At 38.8% G+C, this 17432-nt stretch overlaps 1 protein-coding gene across 17 annotated transcripts in view; it reads left to right on the forward strand.

Annotated features, from left to right (window-relative positions):
- Positions 1-17432, forward strand: part of PCDH15 (protocadherin related 15) — a 789181-nt gene that overhangs the window by 258129 nt on the left and 513620 nt on the right. For all 17 annotated transcript variants that reach the window (XM_047088664.1, XM_047088665.1, XM_047088662.1 and 14 more), the window contains one exon: positions 8270-8430. In XM_047088664.1, the coding sequence (XP_046944620.1) occupies positions 8270-8430 (161 nt within the window). The remainder of the gene's footprint in view (positions 1-8269; positions 8431-17432) is intronic.

Genomic DNA, 17432 nt, shown 5'->3' on the forward strand with positions numbered 1-17432 from the left:
TAATATATATTCATTCATGTGTATTAATTATACATTAGTATATACCATGGTTGTTCCAAGGGACTCTGGGTTAGTGTGTTCACTTTTTTTTTTAAGCTTATTTATTTATTTTGAGAGAGCAAGAGTGCAGGAGTGGGAGAGGGACAGAGAGAGGAGAAGGGAGGGGATCCCAAGCAGGCTTCATGCCGTCAGTGCAGAGCCCAACTCAGGGCTCAAACTCACGAACTGTGAGATCATGACCTGAGCTGAAATCGAGAGTTGGATGCCCAAGCAACCGAGACACCCAGGTGCCCCCAGTGTGTCACTTATTAAACTAATAAACTAATTTAATAAACTAAATATTAGTTTAATAAATAAACAAATAAATAATAAAAAATAAATAGTAATAAATAAATAATAAATAATAAACAAATAATAAATAAACAAAATAAACTAAAATTAGTTTAATTAATAAATTAATTAAACTAATACTCCCAGTCTCAGCGGGAGATTTATTGGGCTATCCCTTAATGCCAGCTCTTTATTCTCTTTGATGAGTGGTAAGCTATAAGGTCAAAGGCTATATCTATACCTATGTATAATCTGGAAAAACTAGTTCTAGGGTCAGTTCATTGATGATTACATGGTACCATGCTCCCTATATTTTACTTTAGAGTTATTTCCATTTTGACCCTTTACGTTTTGTCAAGAAAATAAAAGGGTACAGAATTCCACATAATCCATCTATGCACTGACAGGATCTCTGTGTGGGTTTCCCATGATCCCAAAACAAAATTTCCAAGGTTTTTTATCATTTCATATTTTTTTTTAAAAGTTTACATGTTTCCAGTGTGATAGCAAGGCATAGAGAAAGGAGATCTAAATTGTGAACTAATAAAACTGGAAAACTGGGGTTCAGCCCTGGGTATGTGTTTATGAGCTACACTGCCTCGGTCAGGGCATTTTCAGGGCTTGGGATAAAGACGTGGAGAAAACAGAAGGTCAGCTTCATTTTTTTCATGAAAAATTATGATGAAATGGCAGGGTCTCTTCTGTTTCTAAAATTCTATGATTCTTTCTGTCTTTTCTTTCTTTCTTTCTTTCTTTCTTTCTTTCTTTCTTTCTTTCTTTCAATTCATTTACTTAACATACAGTGTAGTATTGGTCTCAGGAGGGGAACCCAGGGGGTGGATGGTAGGATAGGTTAAAATTCTGTGATTCTATTTTTAGTTGTATACATGACATATAAACAAAATAAACCTGCCTAACATACCTTCTACACCAATATATATAATACATATGTATTTGCTTAATACTTTATTCACAACAGAATGCAGATACTAGCAATTGTCTAGAGGGCCAGGTATTCATGTTAATTTCTAAGGAAAGAGTGAAAGATAGAAGGAAAAAAAAACCTATCTCATTCCTGAAGTTTTATAATTGTATGTCCATGCCATGCTTGTGGGATCACTATTGACCATTATGAAATAAGAATCACATGTAAGTAAAAGGTTTTGTCCCTCAAGTAATGTGAGTGAAGTGCACTTGAACAAAGCTGCCCATTTGGCAATGGTTTGTTCTTTTGAGGTGAATAAAATATAAAAGACCAATGTCACTTTGCAAAGCAGCGTACTTGTAATTTTGTAAGTTTAACCGCTGTTGATTTGATTGGTATCATTTTCGATCTTTAGCATATATTGTGTGTGGTTAATATATCCTTAATATACAATTCCTAGCCCAATCAAAATCTATGTTTTGTATGAAGTTGTTGAATACTCATGTTTCTTTCCCTAAAGGAGTTTATCAAGTAGCTATCTAGCTGTAAGAACATATTCTTAGCTGAAATGTATACTTTATAGAACCGTAAACTGAGAAGTGTGAAAAAAATCAAAGTAGACAGACTGCTTCCAGGAAAGTCCTAGAAAGTCTTGACAAAGAAGCAGATTTGAACATGAGAAGAACCTCCCTTAGCCTGTGAATCTTGTAATCTAGATTTTATTCAATAACAACTATATCATGGGCATGCTTACTGGTTAACCTCACTGAAAAACTACAGATAGCTACATTTTCATTTTCTTCTTTTCCTTTTTTTTTTTTTTTTGAGAGAGAGAGAGAGACAGAGACAGAGAGAGACAGAGAATCCCAAGCAGGCTTTATGCTGTCAGTGCAGAGCCTGACCCAGGGCTTGAACCCACAAACCATGAGATCATGACCTCAACTGAAATAAGAGTCAGATGCCTAACCAGCTGAGCCACCCAGGTGCCCCATTTTCAAATTTGTTTTGATCAAATAATACGCATTTGGGCGCTTTGTTTATGTTTTCATTTGCAGGGAGTAACATGCAATGGATTCTTCCAGGTAGATCATGTAGCTGAGCATTCTTCCAATTGGCTTAAACTGGGCAAAGATTGTTGCAAGAGATTTTATGCAACCCATATTGGTTATATATCTTGAATAATTAATTGTTTCATAGCAACAACAAGTGGTTTCTGTGCACAGAGTGATTTTCTTTATTTTAATGTTTGGAATGAACCCAAACAGGCAATTATTCTGTCTCCCTGTAGAACTTACTTTCTCAGCTTCATTGAATTAGGTTAATTAGAAAGGCAATGGACCCCCTCCCACTGCCACCCCCGTGGCATTTTTAGAGAGTAATTCACTTGTGTTATAACTGCCTATTTAAAGAAGCAAATGACTTTCACAGGAAAAACATTAACTATCCAAATTTTATTTATGCTATATAAAGTATAGATAAATATATGTAGTTAATATAAATATAGATATGATATATAATGCACTATAAAATGATATATAAAGTGATATAAAATAATATATAAATATTATATATTTAATATGTATAATTACATATAATATATAATACAATATGAATAATGTAATATAAAATAATATAAAATGATATATAATATACAAAATCAGATAATAATGTAAATATATATGAATATAATATAAATATATATTTTGTTACTATAATACGGGTGTGTTCGATTTTAGTTCCTATCAAGTTAAACATGTTCTGGGGATAGGAAAATAGTGTTCAGTCTAAAGATCACTATTAGTATGAATTTGTGAAGTAAGACCTTTTTTTGCCATCAAATCTAATCTGAGTTCCTATGAGAAAAAATCAGAATTGTCTGCAGTTAGGACGTGGAAAGAGTGGGTACCACTCCCTCAAAATAGTAGGCCCAAACACATTGCCCATCAGTTGGATCAAGAGGTTCTGTCTACACTTTTATCTACAGAAAGGATTCTCTTTCTACCTTCTAACTTCCCAGAATAATTATTTGGGACTCAAATCTTCAGAGTCCATAAAAATTCTTCCAGACTGCCGCCATGTCTGTGTGTTGACCAAACATGATAATCCTAGCTTTGTGAAATGAACAGTAGACTTGGTTAGTAAAAAACACTGGGACGTAAAATAAATCACTTTGCTTTAGCTTCGGGTCATTTCTCTTTCAAAATGGTGTTAATGGCATCAACAGCAGTAACCATAATTACAAATGCTCAAGTCCTTCTTCTGTACGAGGGATAGCAATCAGTGCTTTGCAGGTATTATCCGGTTCAGTCATCCAGGAACCCAACAGGCTCTTCTTTGATGCACTTACATTATGCACATCAGTAGGTAGTGAATGGCATTGGTGTAACAAGGAAATTGTATTGATGCATAAGTTACTTTATAGTATGTTTATGTTTTGAAATATTCTGGACAAGCCTTTTCCATACTTAAGAAGAAAGACTTGTGAGAAGATCTTAAGAACAAAGCTGAAAATCTGCAGTCCCTTTATTTAGTACAAGTAGAACCTGAATTAGCATCTATACCTGATAGATATGTCTGCTTGGAGAAGTTATAGATATAGATGAAGGGACTGCAGAGTTATTTTTTCTGAATTAGAATAATGGACTCATGAAGAAAGCTAAACACCCAACCAAGTTTCTACTTTGGATGAAAAAGGTCTCCACCTGGTAGCAAATCACCCTCAATACCTACTTTTTGAAGGAAGGAACACAGACCCCAGGGTTTAATGTTGGCAAACATAGGCCATGATGTTTTGTGAAAATATCATAAAGTATTTAACTTTTCTAGTGTTTTTATTGATTTTCGACTACTTTGGTTTCTGTTAGTGCTCTGGATACAAGAATACATGTGTCTTTCAGTTACGTACGTACAGCATTATAGAACTATCTGTCCTGCTTTCGTCCTGATTTTATAAAAAGAGAAATTGAAGGTGAGTGGGGTTAAGTAATCCAGCCACCTTCACACAGTTGGTAAGTGGTGGACCCAGGACTGGATTCTGTCACTTCCAGGGCAGGCTGTCTTAACTTCTGTGACATGAATATCAAACTAAGTTTAATTCCTTTTTCCTGATTGCAACTGTTTATTATTATTATTATTATTATTATTATTATGGCAAAAGGAAAATTTCACAGAAGAGGAGCCTGTCTTGGGTCCTAACGTATTCTTCAAGACAGATCTCTTCAGGTTAACACCTGTTGATCAATGGATCCCTCTACTTTGATGCAGTATGTCTCATCACCTGTAATAATAGCCTTTGTTCTGGTCTGCTCTCTGGTAATAGAGGCATCCAGCTTCCTTAATCAGTGCTGCATTATGTATCCCACCCTTTTCTTTTTCATGTATCTGTGTCTTTATATTCCAAATGGAGTCAGGGGTAGGAATAGATTTTCAGCATCACATGGGAGGAGGGGTTAAATGGAAAGTTTTACTGGAAAAGGTGGAAGTTTGCAGCACAAGAGAGGAGGCAGAGTTACCATGTTCTCCCCAAATGCCCAGATTTCCTGCCGGACAGCTGTTGGCCAGCCTTGTCTCAGTATCCAGATGCCCAGGCTCACACCCTGACCTGTGGCAAGTGTAGTCCCCACCACCAGGTTGCAGACAGACCCTCCATGACCCTGGGACACAAGTCCCCTGCTCTACTGGGAGGAGGTGGAAGACGGGGCTCTATGGGAAAACCAGAAGGAACACCTACATTCTTCTTCCTCCTCCTTCTTCCTCCTCCTCCCCTCTCCCACCCGTCCTCCTCTTCCTTCCTGATTCATTCATTCTTTCTTTCTCTCCCTCCTCCTTCTTCTGCTTCCTCTTTCTTTCTTCCCCTTCCTTCTCCTCCTCCTCCTCCTCCTCCTCCTCCTCCTCCTCCTCCTCATCCTGGTCCTCATCCTCGTCCTCCTCCTTCTTCTTTTGAAAAATATTGCCCTTTGTGTCATGCCTCCTTCAGCCATGCTCCATTCTCTCTGGTTCTCCAAACTTTTGCTGTAAGGTAACATGGCTTGTGAAAGTATTGAGAGATTTTGGCAACATGAAGGCATATTCTGGTGAAAGAGAAGAGAAGCTCTTCCTCTGTCACCATACCAGCACTAGGACCAGTTACTGCTGAGTCCCAGTCACCAAAGCCACAGAGCTGACAAGGAAGCAAGAAAACAGTTAGATTTTCTCCATGAAAATTAAAAAAAAATACATAAAGTGTAAGTCCAGATACGTTGTTTTAGTTTCACTGTGTGAATTGTCATTAACATAATGATTACACCTTCCTCTGCTTACAACCCATTTGGACCGTAAAGGGGAGCTGACTGCCCCATCCTTCCACGTGTCCCCATGGTGTGTCCCCGTGCCTTCAGACACTGCTGCCCCTGCACTGATGCATGGGTGAGTCAAGGCATAAACCTCCTGTTAGCTGACCTGCTATTGTACATTCCTTTGTTTATTTATTTTTATTTATCTAAACCCAAGTTATTTCACATACGGTGTAGTATTAGTTTCAGGAATAGGGGTGCCTGGGTGGCTCGGTTGGTTATGTGTCCACCTTCAGCTCAGGTCATGATCTCACAGTTTGTGGATTCAAGCCCTGCGTCGGGCTCTGTGCTGACAGCTCAGAGCCTGGAGCCTGCTTTGGATTCTGTGTCTCCCTCTGTCTCTGCCCCTCCCCCACTCATTCATTCATTCATTCATTCATTCATTCATTCATTCTCTCTCTCTCTCAAAAATAAATAAAGATTTAAAACAATTAATAAAAAAATGGAGTAGAACCCAGTGATTCATCACGTACATGTAACACCCAGTGTTCATCCCAAAAAGTGCCCTCCTTAATACCCATCACCCATTTGGCTCATCCCTCACCCACCTGCCCTCCAGCAACCCTGTTTGTTGTCTGTATTTGAGTCTCTTATGACTTGCCTCCCTCTCTGTTTTTATATTATTTTTACTTCCCTTCCCCTATATTCATCTGTTTTGTATCTTAAATTCCACATACGTATGAAATCATATGATATTTGTCTTTCTATGACTGACTGATTTCACTTAGCATAATACACTCTAGTTCCATCCACGTTTTTGCAAATGCCAAGATTACATTCTTTTTGATTGCCGAGTAATACTCCATTGTATCTCTTATGGTTTGCCTCCCTCTCTATTTTTATTTTATTTAAACAGAAAATAGAATCCCATTGACTTCCCTAATATTGAAAGTACTTACCACATAATTTTTAAGCGTTAGTTGTATGAATTATTTGTGAATAAGTATGTACTTGAGTCTTGAACATATTACTAGGTCAGAAAATGCCATCATTGGGACCCCTGGGTGGCTCAATCATTTGAGTGTCTGACTCTTGATTTCCGCTCAGGTCATGATCTCACAGTTCATGGATTCGAGCCCCTTGTAGTGCTCTAGGCTGACAGCATAAAGCCTACTTGGGATTTTCTCCCTCCCTCTCTCTCTGCCTCTCCACCCCTAGCACTCTTTTCTTTTGCTCAAGATAAATAAACTTAAAAAAAAAAAAGAAAAGAAAATGCCATCATTGTCAGACTGTACTTTTGGATGTATTATCTGTAGCTAGTCATTTGCCATTTCCAAAAAAAAAATAGAAGAATCACTTTCACTCAATTTTTATATCTATGTGTACTAGTATGTGGAAAAAGTAGAAGGAAATAATCTTCACTTAGACATGCATTTGTGTGTGTGTGTTTAATCATTATTCAGATTTATTGTTACAGAAGAACGATTGTTCCTTTCAACATTCCCTAGGCAGGTAAAACTCACTGATAATAACGTTATAAAGAAATATTATAGCTATTACTATTGTTATTATTACTATTACTATTAATTTGCTGAGAAAATCTTCCAAAGAGACCCCCCCCCTTTATTTGTAACTATACAATGATATAACATTTGGGCCTTAAGAAAATGCAGCTGTCACATTTTGCATTATTATTCAAGCTAGATTTATATTTATGGATTATCTATATATTATTGTGTGCTATCCTGAGGCAATGGGTTCTGTAGATATTCCATTTATTCTAATGTTTTTCAGGGGGTACATTTTTATTTGCATAGCCATATCTTTTTTAGATGCCATAATTTTAATAAAATGGATGGGATGAAAATGATTGCCCTAAGCTATAGTGCACTACTCTTTGGCAAAGGGATTGTTCGTATGTGTGTGGGCGGGGGGGTGCGGAATGGGATTTGAATTGCATTAGTGCTGTTTGCATCCAACTTGTAAAATGCATGGAATCTTTAACAAAATAGGGAAGATTGGAGATGTCCTGTCTTTTCAACTCATCCAACAAATGTCCACAATTTAGCCTGCTGAAAGGATAATAAGAAAGCAAGCATCACAATGCCACATTGGACTAGCGTGTTGTTCTGGTCAAGCACCCCAGACGTGTCTTAAAGAAGAATGGACTCAGTCGTGGGTCTGCACACTACTTTTGACTTTCACATTGTGATTTATGTTTTATGGATTTGCTCTAAGATGAAAGAAGAAAGAAGCAGTTCTCACCATGGGAGACCCTGCTATTTCTTTATCTCTTCCTTTCCTTCCTTTCTCTTATTTTCAGGACATCTCTTTTCATATCGGAAGTCTTACTGAGTGAACTGAGGTATCAGCCTCTGTTACTTCAGGACCTCCTTTTGTTCAGGGTGAAACCCAGTGATGACTCCTGTGAGAAGCGATGGACAGGGAGGGGAGCAGGTTTAAGTTGTCCAAAGGGAAACAAGAAATAGATGATGAAACTCACCAAGTGGCTGAATCTCTGGCTGCCACCCTCATCTCCAAAGAAACATCATTTATAAATAGTGGAATAAAGGTGATTTTCACCCTTTTGAAACAGGACGTCTTCTGTATCATGCCAGATGTTACGTTGGATGTTTTTTGCTTTAAAACAGACTTGCCGGTCAGCTGGCATTTAAGCGTATGATCGTGTTAAAGATGCTGTACAAGTAGGATGTGTCTTCAAATAACTGTCTCTGGCCCGCAGGTACGATTCTGGTGGATAACATGCTGATCAAAGGGACTGCGGGAGGACCAGACCCCACCATCGAACTTTCCTTAAAGGACAACGTGGATTACTGGGTGTTGCTGGACCCCGTCAAGCAAATGCTCTTCCTGAACAGCACGGGCAGAGTTCTGGATAGAGACGTTAGTGACTCTTTTTTCCTTTTGTCCCTGTGTTACAACCTTACTATAGTTTTCATCACTGCATGTGTTTGTTGAGGATGATCTCAGACTTTCTTTATATGATTTGAGATTCTTTTCTGTGCTTATCAACAAAAACATTTGTTTAACTCCTTGAAGGAAGAATAAGAAGGGGAGGGGCCATCTGGGTCTGGGAGAATGATTGTATTTCCCTCTGACCCCCAGGAACACGTGGAGGGTAGATGTTCACACTAAGGGGTGGTGACTTTGGAAGAGCAGGGGAGGCAGAGCGAGGGCCCATGGCAGAGTGTGGGCGTGCAGCAGGTGTTGCTTGAGGATGCAGAGTGACAGGAAGAGCATAGGGGCTGCCCTCACTAGGAGTGAGCACGGGGTGAGGGATGGGTTTGTGGCCGTGCGCATGTAGGGCTAGGGAAAAATCAAAAGAAGGTGAGCGTGAGTTTCCTGGCGATGTGCCAGTCCAGCTGTGACCTAAGCAGTAAGGCAGCCTGACCTACGTATTGTGTCATAAAGAATAGCTCAGCTACTAAAGCTGCTGAATGTCTCATTTCCAAAAAAGTGGGAAGACTTGGGTAGATTTATGTAGGCTTCTAAGTGTTGAGTGCAGAGATGAGTGTGCGTGTGCGTGCATGTGGCCGGGCGTGCACGACAGTAATTGTGCAGGACCTTGGGAGTACATCTAAACATGTGTGTACTCCCAAATTTCCAGGTCATGAAATCCAAATGTCAGACCCTCAGCATAATGAACCTGAATCATCTCCCTACATCACTCAGATTTATGATCCGCTCTACAATACGGTGTGTGGAGTGGATGACCCCTGACGTAGTTCATGTCTAAAATTCAGAGTCTCTTAGAGCTTTGCGGTCAGGGGGTGGGTGGGAGGGTATAGGACAGGATGGGTTGTCTTTGTCCACTTGGGGGCCCCACACGCAGCTGACTGAGCAGATATGAAGCACAGGTGGCAGTGGACAGTATGAGTGACACTGTCAGGCTCAACATGGGGGAAAAAGTCAGCCTGGATGCTGTCCCCGGTCCCCCACCACCCCCTACTGACTGCTGTTTATACCCCACACTTTACAATTTTGGCCGGGCGGCTATGAGAGTATAAAATGGAATGGGAAACATTATTATCTCTTATCGTAGCTTAATTTATGTCCTAAGTCATAACTTTGGTGAAAGTAGTGTGGATAAGGGCACCCAGGCTGCACCAGTGCCCCCAGCTGTGACCATACAGGCTCCCTTTCCTGGCCTTCATGAGGGGCATTCACATCCATGTCACATGGATTTCATTATGTAACCTGTTAGGAGAATTATAGAATACTCATCTAGACCACTGTTATTTTATACTGTTTCCTTTTCTTAAAATCACCTACTACCTAAGTATAATAATTTACTAGTTTACTGGCAAATTACTTTCTTTTTGACACCATTTTTTCATGTGATATTAAAAGCACAAGTTCTAGAGTGAATGAGTAGAGACAAAGGATATACTTCAGTATAAATAAATGGTGTTTGTCTCCAACCTAAACATAATTTTACTTACTAAAGATTGCCTTTACCTTCAAAAAAAAGTATCTGCTTCCCTAGTATTATTTTTTATTTCTAATAAGGGCAGCATTTATTGGACATTGGCTCAACTGAAACAGTACCATGGGAATACACTTAAAATTGTTTGACTTGAAAGTAATAATTGCAAAAAATGTGAATGAATACAGTTTATGTATTCATCTGGGCTGATTTTTGGTTTATTTATTTATTTTTGAGAGACAGAGCAAGCGAGAGAGAGAGAGAGAGAGAGAGAAACACAAGCAGGGGAGGGGCAGAGAGAGAGAATCCCAAAGAGGATCCATACTCTCAGTACACAGCCCAATGTGGGGCTCAATCCCATGAACTGTGAGATCATTACCTGAGCTAAAATCAGGATTCAGATGCTTAACCAAAAGAGCCGCCCAAGTGCCCCAGGCTATTTTTATTTTTTAAACACAATAATAAAGCTAATTTCCACCTACTTAAAATGTTCTTTGGACTGGGAATGGTATGGTCAAGTTAAACTTGCCAAGATATTTCCTAAATTAAAGTGTTGTCAGTGGATACTTACCTAAATTATCTAAAGATGCAGATTAGAACATCTAAAGAATATTAAGTGTGAAATGAATATTGCAGAGGAAAATCTATAAACGAAAAGCAAAACATATGCTCACGTAGGTGCGACATATTAGCAACTTGGCAAACGAATTCATTGAAATAATGGGAAGAAATAAGTAAAAGAGATGATGATAGTACATATGAGGTCAAGGTTAGGTTCACTAAATACAGTATGTACTTTCAATGTAGTATTTTTTAGAGTTTGCTGATTACAGATGCTTTACAGAATCTTTGGATTTTAGAGGTGGAAGGACTCTTAAAGTTTTGCTAATTCAGTTTTCTTTCCCATAATCTGTGCAGTAGGTTTAGACCCAATGAGTCTTTAACATTTAGCACTTGTCTGTGGTGAAATGAGAATAATAAAACAATGGGGTGATTTTGTTTATTTATTTTTGTCTCCAAAGCTAAGTGTGTTCATTGTATTCTGATATCATGCCCTCTTTGCATTTTTTATTTTCTGTGGACCTTGTAGATTATAGATGGCTTTTGCTTTAGAAAAAAATTAACGTTTATTTATTTTTGAGAGAGAGAGAGAGACAGAGCATGAGCAGGGTAGGGGCAGAGAGAGAGAGAGAGAGAGAGAAAGAGACAGAGAGAGACAGAGAGCATGCCAGTAAGCAGAACTGGAAGCAGGCTCCAAGCTCCAAGCTGTCACCAGAGAGCCCGACATGGGACTCAAACCTACTGACTGTGAGATCATGACCTAAGCCGGAGTCGGATACTTAATCAACTGAGCCACCCAGGTGCCCCTATGGCTTTTGCTTTTTGAAAGTCTTTCTTAAAGAAAGAAAAGATTACTATCTCATGTTAGCTTTCCATGGTTTTTGCTGGATTGTTCTTTTCTTGTATGTTGTTGTTGTATATTTTACTAGCCTGCTGCTCTAGTGTGCTGTGTTTAGGTGAAGAGAGTCTAAGTCCACGCAGCTAATTAACTAGTTAGCCATGCTGCCCAACAATTGGTCTTTGGTGTCAGGTAATTCTTCTCGGATAAATGTGTGAGATGGATTTAAGCGAAGCATCAGAAGTCTAAGTGTAAACATAGTAAAAAGAGAAATGTTGAAGAAGTAAGAAGTGTAAGAATAAGAGTAACTGTGTAGTGTCAACATGCTGGCTGGTAATGGGGGCCATCGAGTTAAAGAGTGACCATGAAAGGGGAAAAGAATAGTTTGATATAAAAAAAAACCCTGCCAAATCTTTATAATATATCAGAAATGAATTGTGTCATTAAGAAATATTTTCTTGGGCACCCGCGTGTCTCAGCTGGTTAAACAACAGACTTCATTTCATCTCAGGTTATGACTTACAGTTTATGAGTTCAAGCCCCACATCAGGCTCTGTGCTAGTAGCTTTGAATCCTCTCCTCCCCCCCCCCCAAATAAATAAATAAACTTAAAAAACAAAAAGAACTATTTCCTTGGAAGCTCACTGTATTGCTGGTTACTAAGTTTTTTTTTTTAATTTTTTTTTTAACGTTTATTTATTTTTGCGACATAGAGAGACAGAGCATGAACAGGGGAGGGTCAGAGAGAGAGGGAGACACAGAATCCAAAGCAGGCTCCAGGCTCCGAGCTGTCAGCACAGAGCCCGACGCGGGGCTTGAACTCATGGACCGTTGAGATCATGACCTGAGCCGAAGTCGGCTGCTTAACCGACTGAGCCACCCAGGCGCCCCAACTGGTTACTAAGTTTTGATGAGTCAAGGAAATAATGATAGGCTGAAATCAATCTTTCATTGATGGATTTGTTATTATGTCTTCATTTTGGGGAGATAGAGCACTTAGTCAGGATTACCATCAAATGTATGGACTCGTTTCTCAAGAAAAAGTTTATTTGCACATGAATAAATTGCCACCAAATTCAAGAGTTTCACTAATTACCAAGGTTACCTAGACCCCAGGTTATAGGTTTTACCTTGGGAAAGCATCTTCCTACTTTTTTTACTCTTAAATTGTTAGAGGGTTTTACATCTCAAAATCAGTAATTGTAAACAGAAGCAAGAAAAGGAGTTGTTGGCTGTACTTTCATATCTATACTTTCATATAGCAGCCCACTAGAGTAACTGGCTGTGGTCCTAATGCTTTCCTGAGCCATTAGATGCCTGCCACGTTTTCCATAATAGAAAGTGATCTCCATGTGACTTGGAAAAAATAAATCTCAGTATAAGCTCTTGCTTCAATGCAGCTTACTATGTCCTATATTAGTCTTTGAATTTTTTAAAAAAAATTTTTTTTTCAACGTTTATTTATTTTTGGGACAGAGAGAGACAGAGCATGAACGGGGGAGGGGCAGAGAGAGGGAGACACAGAATCGGAAACAGGCTCCAGGCTCTGAGCCATCAGCCCAGAGCCTGACGCAGGGCTCGAACTCACGGACCGCGAGATTGTGACCTGGCTGAAGTCGGACGCTTAACCGACTGCGCCACCCAGGCGCCCCAGTCTTTGAATTTTTTAAATTCTTGTGAATTGCTCTCTCTGACGCCATGATGCTTTTACGGCTTTATTCATCAAAGTCTAAAGGTGTTTATTCTGAAAATTCTTAACCCAGCGCCCATCTGTTTTATGTGAAGCACAGACTATTGCTGCTAGTAAAGGAGTGTGGTAAACCCATGTTTTCAGTCCAAATCCAATCACAACTGGAAATTTTAATTTTATTTAACAGTAAAATAATATCAGCTTATGTCACATATCAGAAAATAAAAATCATATGTGCAAACATTATTTTCCATCTAAGGAAAATATTTAATATTTATCCTGCTGTATTTCAAACATATATATGTGTTGGCATGTGTCTTTATACTATCACACTGGGTATGATGTTTCAGCCTGCTTTTTAATGTGATTTGTAATATACTTCCTTCCATGTGAATGAATGTATATGTAATCATTTTTAATGGCTGCATAGTGTTTCATTGGATGACTAAATCGAGATTCTTTTTCAAAACAGTCTCCTATTTTGGACATCAAGTTGGAAGTTATTGATGATTTTCTTTTCTTGCCATATCTTTGTCCAGTTTTGATATCAGGGTAATGCTGGCCACATAAAATGAGTTTAAAAGAATGCCCTCTTCTATCTTGGAAGAGTTTGAGATGGATTGGTCTCCATTTGTCTTTGAATGCTTGGTAGGATAGACCAGAAAAGCCATCTGGTCCTGGACTTTTATTTGTTGGGAGGGTTTTGATGACTGATTCTATTTCCATGCTAGTAATCATTCTGTTCAGATTTTCTCTTTCCTCATTATTCAGTCCTGTTAGATGGTATATTTCTAGGAGTTTGTCCATTTCTTCCAGTCTGCCCAATTTGTTGAGACATAATTATTCATAGTAGTCTCTTCTGATCCTTTGAGGTATCAGATGTAATGTCTTCTTGTTTCTATTTTTTTAATATATGAAATTCATTGTCAAATTGGTTTCCATACAATACCCAGTGCTCATCCCAAAAGATGCCCTCTTCAATACCCATCACCCACCCTCCCCTCCCTCTCCCCCCATCAACCCTCAGTTTGTTCTCAGTTTTTAAGAGTCTCTTATGCTTTAGCTCTCTCCCACTCCAACTTCTTTTTTTTCCTTCCCCTCCCCCATAGGTTTCTGTTAAGTTTCATACATATCTTTCTCTCTATGGCTTATTTCACTTAGTATAACACTCTCCAGTTCCATTCATGTTGCTACAAAAGGCCATATTTCATTCTTTCTCATTGCCACGTAGTAATCCATTGTGTATATAAACCACAATTTCTTAAAAATTTTTTTAATGTTTTATTTTATTTTTGAGACAGGGAGAGACAGAGCATGAACAGGAGAGGGTCAGAGAGAGGGAGACACAGAATATGAAACAGGCTCCAGGCTCTGAGCTGTCAGCACAGAGCCCGACGCGGGGCTTGAACCCACGGACCGCGAGATCATGACCTGAGCCGAAGTCGGCCGCTTAACCGACTGAACCACCCAGGCGCCCCAAACCACAATTTCTTTATCCATTCATCAGTTGATGGACATTTAGGCTCTTTCCATAATTTGGCTATTGTTGAGAGTGCTGCTATAAACTTTGGGGTACAAGTGCCCCTATGCATCAGCACTCCTGTATCCCTTGGGTAAATTCCTAGCAGTGCTATTGCTGGGTCATAGGGTAGGTCTATTTTTAATTTTTTGAAGCACCTCCACACTGTTCTCCAGAGCGGCTGCACCAATTTGCATTCCCACCAACAGTGCAAGAGGGTTCCCGTTTCTCCACTTCCTCTCCAGCATCTATAGTCTCCTGATTTATTCATTTTGGCCACTCTGACTGGCGTGAGGTGATATCTGAGTGTGGTTTTGATTTGTATTTCCCTGATGAGGAGTGATGTTGAGCATCTTTTCATGTGCCTGTTGGCCCTCCAGATGTCTTCTTTAGAGAAGTGTCTATTCATGTTTTCTGCCCATTTCTTCACTGGGTTATTTGTTTTTCGGGTGTGGAGTTTGGTGAGCTCTTTATAGATTTTGGATACCAGCCCTTTGTCCGATATGTCATTTGCAAATATCTTTTCCCATTCCGTTGGTTGCCTTTTAGTTTTGTTGATTGTTTCCTTTGCTGTGCAGAAGCTTTTTATCTTCATGAGTTCCCAATAGTTCATTTTTGCTTTTAATTCCCTTGTCTTCGGGGATGTGTCAAGTAAGAAATTGCTATGGCTGAGGTCAGAGAGGTCTTTTCCTGTTTTCTCCTCTGGGGTTTTGATGGTTTCCTGTCTCACATTCAGGTCCTTTATCCATTTTGAGTTTATTTTTGTGAATGGTGTCAGAAAGTGGTCTAGTTCCAACCTTCTGCATGTTGCTGTCCAGTTCTCCCAGCACCATTTGTTAAAGAGACTGTCTTTTTTACATTGGATATTCTTTCCTGCTTTGTCAAAGATTAGTTGGCCATACTTTTGTGGGTCTAGTTCTGGGGTTTCTATTCTATTCCATTGGTCTGTTTTTGTGCCAATACCATGCTGTCTTGATGATGACAGCTTTGTAGTAGAGGCTAAAGTCTGGGATTGTGATGCCTCCTGCTTTGGCCGTCTTCTTCAAAATTACTTTGGCTATTTGGGGCCTTTTGTGGTTCCATATGAATTTTAGGATTGCTTGTTCTAGTTTCGAGAAGAATGCTCGTGCAATTTTGATTGGGATTGCATTGAATGTGTAGATAGCTTTGGATAGTATTAACATTTTGACAATATTTATTCTTCCAACCCATGAGCATGGAATGTTTTTCTGTTTCTTTATATCTTCTTCAATTTCCTTCATAAGCTTTCTATAGTTTTTAGCATTCAGATCTTTCACATCTTTGGTTAGATTTATTCCTAGGTATTTTAGGCTTCTTGGTGCAATTGTGAATGGGATCAGTTTCTTTATTTGTCTTTCTGTTGCTTCATTGTTAGTGTATTGGAATGCAACTGATTTCTGTACATTGATTTTGTATCCTGCAACTTTGCCGAATTCATGTATCAGTTCTAGCAGACTTTTGGTGGAGTCTATCGGATTTTCCATGTACAATATCATGTCATCTGCAAAAAGTGAAAGCTTAACTCATCTTTGCCAATTTTGATGCCTTTGATTTCCTTTTGTTTGATTGCTGATGCTAGAACTTCCAACACTATGTTAAACAACAGCTGTGAGAGTGGGCATCCCTGTCGTGTTCCTGATCTCAGGGAAAAAGTTCTGTTTTTCCCCATTGAGGATGATGTTAGCTGTGGGCTTTTCATAAATGGCTTTTATGATGTTTAAGTATGTTCCTTCTATCCCGACTTTCTCGAGGGTTTTCATTAAGAAAGGATGCTGACTTTTGTCAAATGCTTTTTCTGCATCGGTTGGCAGGATCATATGGTTCTTATCTTTTCTTTTATTAATGTGATGTATCACATTGATTGATTTGCGAATGTTGAACCAGTCCTGCAGCCCAGGAATGAATCCCACTTGATCATGGTAAATAATTCTTTTTATATGCTGTTGAATTTGATTTGCTAGTATCTTATTGAGAATGTTTGCATCCATATTCATCAGGGATATTGGCCTGTAGTTCTCTTTTTTTACTGGGTCTCTGTCTGGTAATGAGTCTCTTCATAGAATGAGTCTGGAAGTTTTCCTTCCCTTTCTATTTTTTGGAATAGCTTGATAAGGATAGGTATTATCTCTGCTTTAAATGTCTGGTAGAACTCCCCTGGGAAGCCATCTGGTCCTGGACTCTTATTTGTTGGGAGGTTTTTGATAACTGATTCAATGTCTTCACTGGTTATGGGTCTGTTCAAGCTTTCTATTTCCTCCTGATTGAGTTTTGGAAGCGTGTGGGTGTTTAGGAATTTGTCCATTTCTTCCAGGTTGTCCAGTTTGTTGGCATATAATTTTTCATAGTACTCCCTGATAATTGCTTGTGTTTCTGAGGGATTGGTTGTATTCATTCCATTTTCATTCATGATTTTATCTATTTGGGTCATCTGCCTTTTCTTTTTGAGAAGCCTGGCTAGAGGTTTATCAATTTTGTTTATTTTTTCAAAAAATCAACTCTTGGTTTCATTGATCTGCTCTACAGTTTTTTTAGATTCTATATTGTTTATTTCTGGTCTGATCTTTGTTATTTCTCTTCTTCTGCTGGTTTAGGGTGTCTTTGCTGTTCTGCTTCTATTTCCTTTAGGTGTGCTGTTAGATTTTGTATTTGGGATTTTTCTTGTTTCTTGATATAGGCCTGGATTGCAATGTATTTTCATCAGGACTGCCTTTGCTGCATCCCAAAGCATTTGGATTATTGTATTTTCATTTTCATTTGTTTCCATATATTTTTTAATCTTCTCTAATTGCCTGGTTGACACATTCATTCTTTAGTAGGGTGTTCTTTAACC

The sequence above is a fragment of the Lynx rufus genome, unplaced genomic scaffold (genome assembly GCF_022079265.1).
Source record: "Lynx rufus isolate CCGP_SWC_20201006 ecotype Redwood Valley unplaced genomic scaffold, mLynRuf1.p SCAF_25, whole genome shotgun sequence".
Taxonomy (NCBI): domain Eukaryota; kingdom Metazoa; phylum Chordata; class Mammalia; order Carnivora; family Felidae; genus Lynx; species Lynx rufus.